Source organism: Bubalus bubalis, chromosome 1 (genome assembly GCF_019923935.1).
Source record: "Bubalus bubalis isolate 160015118507 breed Murrah chromosome 1, NDDB_SH_1, whole genome shotgun sequence".
Lineage (NCBI taxonomy): Eukaryota > Metazoa > Chordata > Mammalia > Artiodactyla > Bovidae > Bubalus > Bubalus bubalis.
This window is the reverse complement of record NC_059157.1, coordinates 174,548,999-174,556,547: the sequence shown is the minus strand read 5'-3', so window position 1 is coordinate 174,556,547 and position 7,549 is coordinate 174,548,999. Positions and strand designations below refer to the sequence as shown.

The 7,549-nt window shown below is 43.6% G+C and overlaps 1 protein-coding gene across 2 annotated transcripts in view; it reads right to left on the bottom strand.

The window, feature by feature from the left end:
- Positions 1-1,774: 1,774 nt before the first annotated feature.
- The window catches only part of RBP2 (retinol binding protein 2), a 30,991-nt gene continuing 25,216 nt past the window's right edge, over positions 1,775-7,549 (bottom strand). For both annotated transcript variants that reach the window (XM_006069966.4, XM_006069967.4), the window contains 2 exons: positions 3,533-3,634; positions 1,775-2,024 (listed from right to left, as the gene is read on the bottom strand). In XM_006069966.4, the coding sequence (XP_006070028.2) occupies positions 1,974-2,024; positions 3,533-3,634 (153 nt within the window). In that variant the 3' untranslated portion in view covers positions 1,775-1,973. The remainder of the gene's footprint in view (positions 2,025-3,532; positions 3,635-7,549) is intronic.

Sequence of the window (7,549 nt, the reverse complement as noted above, 5' to 3'; positions counted from 1 at the left end):
AGCTGTAGGGCAAAGGGCTGACCTGAACCAAGAGCAGCTGGTACTGCAGACCTGCAGAGGCTTTTAGAGGTAGTTCCACTCAGGCTCTTCCAGGGAAAGAACAAACTGGAAGGCATATGCTTCTTAAAATAGAATCTTGAAGACATAGATGTGCTATCCAAAGGAATGAATCTCAAATAGGCAATGTCCAAGAATTAATAGGGGTTGCTGTGTTGGTCAGAGAATATTTCCAGGTAAAACAACCCCACACAGAAACTAACAACAAACAAACAAGGCTAAACTAAACTAAAAACTAGACAATAACCAAAGCTTCACAGAAAACCACCATGTAGCCAATCACTTATGCTTATGAATAAAATTGACAGTTCTAGAAATAAATGGGAATAGACTAAAGGGTTTCAAAGAAGAGGAGTGATTTTTGATTTTGGTTTAATGCCAGCTTTCAAGGAAGGAAGACTGTGTCTGTTACTGTTACACACTCCTGTTTAAAACCCATCCAGATGTCTTTTTTTTTTTTTTTTAATGCTCAAAATTCTCCAAGCCAGGCTTTAGCAATATGTGAACCATGAACTTCCAGATGTTCAAGCTGGTTTTAGAAAAGGCAGAGGAACCAGAGATCAAATTGCCAACATCTGCTGGATCATTGAAAAAGCAAGAGAGTTCCAGAAAAACATCTATTTCTGCTTTATTGACTATGCCAAAGCCTTTGACTGTGTGGATCACAATAAACTGTGGAAAATTCTGAAAGAGATGGGAATACAAGACCATCTGACCTGCCCCTTGAGAAACCTATATGCAGGTCAGGAAGCAATAGTTAGAAGTGGACATGGGACAACAGATTGGTTCCAAATAGGAAAAGAAGTACGTCAAGGCTGTATATTGTCACCCTGCTTATTTAACTTATATGCAGAGTACATCATGAGAAACGCTGGGCTGGAAGAAGCACAAGCTGGAATCAAGATTGCTGGGAGAAATATCAATAACTGCAGATATGCAGATGACACCACCCTTATGGCAGAAAGTGAAGAAGAACTAAAGAGCCTCTTGATGAAAGTGAAAGTGGAGAGTGAAAAAGTTGGCTTAAAGCTCAACATTGAGAAAACTAAGACCATGGCATCCAGTCCCATCACTTCATGGCAAATAGATGAGGAAACATTGGAAACCTGTGGCTGATTTTATGTTTTTGGGCTCCAAAATTACTGCAGATGGTGATTGCAGCCATGAAATTAAAAGATGCTTACTCCTTGGAAGGAAAGTTATGACCAACCTAGACAGCATATTAAAAACCAGAGACATTACTTTACCAACAAAGGTCCATCTAGTCAAGGTTATGGTTTTTCCAGTAGTCAAGTATGAATGTGAGAGTTGGACTGTGAAGAAAGCTGAGTGCCAAAGAATTGATGCTTTTGAACTGTGGTGTTGGAGAAGACTCTTGAGAGTCCCTTGGACTGCAAGGAGATCCAACCAGTCCATCCTAAAGGAAATCAGTCCTGGGTGTTCATTGGAAGGACTGATGTTGAAGCTGAAACTCCAATACTCTGGCCACTTGATGCGAAAAGCTGACTCGTTTGAAAAGACCCTGATGCTGGTAAAGATTGAGGGCGGGAAGAGAAGGGATCGACAGAGGATGAGATGGTTGGATGGCATCACTGACTCAATGGACATGAGTTTGGGTGAACTCTGGGAGTTGGTGATGGACAGGGAGGCCTGGTGTGCTGTGGTTCATGAGGTCGCAAAGAGTCGGACAAGACTGAGCGACTGAACTGAACTGAACTGAAAGAGAAAAAAGGTTTATTCAGGGAGGAAACACACTCCATAGACATAGTGTGGACCATCTCAGAAGTGGGAGAGGCCCAGATATCTTAATGGGCTCTGTCAGGACCAGAGGGGTCCCCATGGCTGCTCCCCAGTGCTGGCAGAGACCCCTTCATGGCGAGCATGGAGTGCATGCTCAGCAGGCCCTCCTCAAACCATCACTTCTTCTTGAACACTTGACGGCACACCTGGTCGCCGCACGTCAGCTCCTGCAACACCAAAAAGCAGGTGAGCAACTAACAAGCCAGGCCTTCCTTCCACCCACCCCCAGCCCTCTGGGTGTCTGAGTCGGAGAGGAGGGGGGCTGGAATAAAGAGAACAGTTAGTCATTCCAGGCAAAGAGCATTTCAGAGACCCAATCAGCTGGCGTGCCCTGCAGGTAGCAGTAATTTGATTTTGACACTTGAATTGAGCTTGAACAGCTATAAAAATGAAAAATGCAAAGAAATTACCCTCTTGGGCGGGATTTCTCCTACTCTCATGATTAAAGCAACATCGCTTAATTTACAAAAGGCAGCAAAGCCACGGTGAAGGGAAGGATCTGAAAGGGGAGTGTTTGGAAGGCCTGGTGAGGGGTTTTCTGGCCTCTGGTAGGTTGGGCTGTAGAGGGACTCCTCCAGGCCTGCCTGGGTAAAATAGATGCTGCCTTCATCTGGACAGAGGGAGTCCCCAGGCCTTACCCGCATCTCATGACCCTTTGAGGGGAGAGGAAAAACACGAGTGTGGGACAACCACACAAATCTTTCCAGTTGACAATGAATCCATTGTCTTAGCCACAGGGACCACTAGGGTTTGTACTACAATTAAAAAAATCTATCATCCAAACCCAGCACGTAGGGAAAACCATCGATGGAAAACATGGTGACTCCCTCCCATTCATCACTGGCTGACATTGCCTCTGAAATAAAGATCTCAGGTGAGGCAAGGCTGGCTCTGAAGGACACCCTGTGACCTGAATACTGACGCTGGAGGCAGGTATCTGCCTGACTCTACAGGTGAATGAATGAACGAGTGAAGAGCCATCCACTGAATGAGTCATTCAGTTAACAAATGAGTGACTGAATGCATGAAGGAGTGAAAGATTTTTCACTCCTTGAATGTTGGATGCATCAATTTTAAAGACTGAAGTGTGAAAAATTAAGCTATCTAGACAGGCGTAATTTATTCAAGGAAATCAGCAATTGTTCCAACTGCTCTGTTCTGGTGCCAAATTAACATAAAATATTTTGGGATCAGGTGGATGTACCTTAGGATGGGAGGGGAGTGCCTGTCGTCTACAGGCAGTTCCCAGGCCCAGCTGCCCGCAGTACAACTTGTCCCCACGACATCCCACCCCTATGGTGACCCCGCTCCTCTGAGGCTCACATCACTGAGGCCTGGTCTCAGCCTCCTCCAGGGCCTCTTAATTCTGTGCCTCACATGTCTCCCTAGCTGGTCTTTAACAGACTCTCTACATTTCTCCTTGGATTTCAGCTTCCTAACTCAGCATTTTGAACTTTCCTTTTAATTGCAGCCATTCACAGAAATAGCCATATAGAGTTCCTCCTGGAGTCCCCTGAGCCAGAAAGGAATGACTTTCTAACTGTATGACCACACTTGTTTGGCTGGTGCTTAGGGGAGGAGGGAGGGCCATTTTTCTTGTCAAAGTGCATGGCGAGGTGAACCAGCAGTTGACAAAAGCAGAGTAGAGGGGAGCTAGGTGGACCCTGAGACTTACCAGATACAGCTTGTCCCCCTCAACCCACTGCTTCCAGCCTCGGTTCTCCTTTTCCCCCTTCTGCACGCACACAAGGGCATCGCCTTCCCAGACGACCAGAGTCTGCAATGAGAGGTTTCCAGGCAAAATCAAACACATGGTCTTGATGGGGACTGAACGCATGTAACCCGCAGCTGTAGACCCTGCAGCCACTTTCGGGCTCCTGCTTGGCTCCAGGGCAGAGCCCTCAAGCCACAGCCATGCCAGCATCACCCTCTCTACCCTTCCCCAGACTCCTTTCCACACACACTCTTCATTCCAGCCAGACCGGCTAATCATGGCTAGTTCTGTTCTCTTGGAAAGATTTCTATTCTTCCATTTTACCATATGGTAAAGACAGTATTCTAGATCAGTGGGGGAAAATGATGATGAATTTAACTATGTTGTCATGTAAAATTTCTGGGAGGGAAAAATACCTCAGTGTCAACAGATACATAACAAACTGGGAAAAGTAGTTGTAACTCATATCAGACAAAGACCTGATTTCCTTATATACAAAGTGAAAGTGAAAGTTGCTCAGTCATGTCTGACTCTTTGTGACCCTGTGGACTATACAGTCCATGGAATTCTCTAGGCCAGAATACTGGAGTGGGTAGCCTTTCCCTTCTCCAAGGGATCTTCCCACCCCAGGGATTGAACCCAGGTCTCCCGCATTGTGGGCAGATTCTTTACCAGCTGAGCCACAAGGGAAGCCCTCCTGTAAATCAATGAGGTGAAGGTCATTAATCTAATAGGAAATTCAACACAGGACACCAAACCAACAACTTATAAGGAGAAAAAAAAAAAACACCCTAAGAGCCTATTATACAGAGTGAAGTAAGTCAGAAAGATAAAAATAAATATCATATGTTAACACACACACACAGGAATCTGGGAAGATGGTACTGATGAACCTATTTGGAGGGTAGCAGTGGAGACGTAGACATAAAGAACAGACTTGTAGACATAGGAGGGGAAGGAGAGGGTGGGACAGACTGAGAGTAGCATGGAAACATACATCACCATGTGTAAAATAGATAATCAGTGGGAATTTGGCTGTATTTTGCAGGGAGCTCAAACCTGGTGATCGGTGACAACCGAAAGGGTTGAGGTGGAGTGGGAAATGGGAGGGGGGTTCAAGAAGGAGGTGATATATGTTTACCTCTGGCTGATTCATGTTGATCTATGGTAGAAACCAACACAATATTGTAAAGCAATTGTCCTCCAATTAAAAATAAATAAATTTAAAGTACAGGCAGAAAAAACAAACCAAAACCAAAACTACCCTAGCAGGTGGCTTTTAAACATAAAAAACATATTCAACCTCACTTACAATAGGAGAGATGCACATTTTAAGGTTGTTTGCTTTTCAGATACAATTCATCCTGTGGTCAAAGATCAAAGAGTCTAATAACACACTGAGTTGGAGGGGATGCTGAGAAACATGGGCCCTCATACAGGGCCAATGGGTATATAAATCAGTATGAATCTTTTTGAGGGCAATTTTACATTACCTTTGAAAATATAACATTGATCTAGAAATTCTACTTCTGGGAATTCTCCCTGCAGGAAACACATTGGAGGACTGCCCATTGGAGGGCAAGAATAAAGGCAGGGAAACTCCCTAGTTAGCAGGGGGCTGCACGGATCACTCCAAAGCTAACCTTGTCATCCAGAACTAGGAGGTGGACTTTCCCTTGGTCTTGGGTTTCCTCCAGGCAGCCCTGCTGACCAATTAGCACAGAGAAGGTAGCAGAGATGCAGAGCTTGTGATGGACAACCTGGCTGAGTTGACGAGCGGGTTGGAGATGCCACAAAAGGCTCCAACCTCTTATTAAATTTACATATTTACAAAGTTCACATCCTGCCCCACTTATCCTCCTTCTGTTTCCCTCTTTACCTGTCTTATTACTTGCCTAAGGACAATCTGTGCTATCCCTAAGTGGTCCTCCAAGCCACCCACCTCTGTGCCCACATTAGGCTTGCACGTGAAGTGATGATATCATTCCCATCCAGGCAGTGGTGGTGTGTGGGTACTGCCATTCTTCAAGGATGATCCTGATGTGAGCTGGTTTTCTTCCAAGTATGTGCAAATCATATTATACCTCTATGAATGATATTATGCTAAGGACCAGACATTTATTTCCCCTCTATCTTGCAAACCCACTTGGTGATAAACAAATCTGTGTGTTTATTTTGATTCACTATCCTTGCAACTTCAGGTCTATCTTTTTTTTTGGTAGAAATCTGTTTTCTACAGATTGTTAAGTCTACCTATTTCTAAAATAATATTTGACCTTGACCAAATTAAATATTTTATGTACAATTTTATTTCTCCTTATTTGACTCCTCAGCCCATCACACCATTGTTTGTTACAGCAAAGGCCTGGAAGCCTCATAAATCCCATCAGTGCTCGACTGGTTAAATATAGTGTGGTTCCTCCCTGTTCTGCCGTCCTTGGAAGGAGGAAGCAGTTCTATATTATGGAGAAGCGCAGTCTCCATAGTGTATAGTTTAAGTTAAAGAAGCAAGGAGGAAGGCCATGTACATGAAAGAAAGAGGGATTGGGGATGCACGCATATGTTTTGAATATGTTCTCTGTAAGGAGGCAAGAAAATCTTTAATAGTGGTTGTCCCTGGGGAAGGAACTGAGGGGCTGGGGGCCAGGATAGGAAGGAATTTCACTTTTTAGTGTTTAATTTTTTTTAATGTGTATATATATTAATATTCCCCCAATTAATTTAGCAATAAAATTTTACATGTTTAATAAAGAAAATATATCTCTTCTTCTTTCAGGGTCATCCCAAGCCTCACATTTTTTAATGTCTTAGAGAAACTTAATTCATAGGTTGTTCTTTTTGTCCTTTTGGAAGGAATTTATTATCTGGAATATTCCAGAGATTCCTCCCAAATAGACAAGAAAGGACTCACATCTTCTGTTTGGGCAAGGACAGTGTCTTCCAGTCCCCCAGCCCATATTGTCTTACACATCAACCACACCTAATGCATGTAGGCTGAAGGAATGTCTGTCTCCAAGAGACAACAAGCTTCATAAAAGAAGAGGCCATGGCAGCTGTTCATTTCTTCAGCCCCAGACTCAGCATAGTCAACAGCATATAGGAGGTCCCTGAGAAGCACTGCTGAATAAGTCTGTGATTAAATGATTTTGTTGAAATGGAATCTTGAGGATAAATCCACATGGGGAAACAAATGAGCATGTGTATATGTTTTTCACTGATAGTTCTTGACAGTGTCTTAGTCATCCCGCCTTCTTGCTTTAGTTCTGGTATCACCGGAGTGTACACGTGTCCATAACATGGACACTAGATGGTAATTGTCATCTACTTGTCTGCTACTTCAAGAGGCTGTGAGATTTTTGAGGGCAGGAAAGGGGGTCTGATTCATTATTTATCAATAGCTCCCTGGCCTCACAGGTAGTAGGGGCTTAACAAATTTGTGGAAGGAACAAAGGAGAAAAATGTTGGTGCATGAGGGCTTGTCCCAATGTCTTCTTTTAATAACTCATGTTAGGGAACAAGATTAACTAAAAGTTATTCTGACCCCAGAGTAAACTGGTTACTAATGAATTGTGGTATTACCTATAATGCTGTAGCCTCACTCCTACATGAAGCAAACAATCAGAAGGGAGAAGAAAATGGTTATAGGAACTAAAATGCCACCACTCAATTTGCTTTTAGTTGATGTCCTTTATCCATGCATTGGAAGAGGCTTTAAAAAGAGATTCAATTGGCTTCACAGATCTTGAGTTTGAGGAGATGGATATAAAAGCGGAAAACCACTGGTTCTGGGCCATGTAGAAGAGGGAGAGTGGTGTTCCATGAAGATGAAGAGGATGACTTGTAGGAAATTAGAGAAGGAAGTTGGCCTCACACTGCAATTTCCCCATCACTGTGTCCAAAGTAAAGTTGTTCAGTCATGTACGACTCTTTGGGAACCCATGGACTATAGCCTACCAGGCTCCTCCGTCCATGGAATTT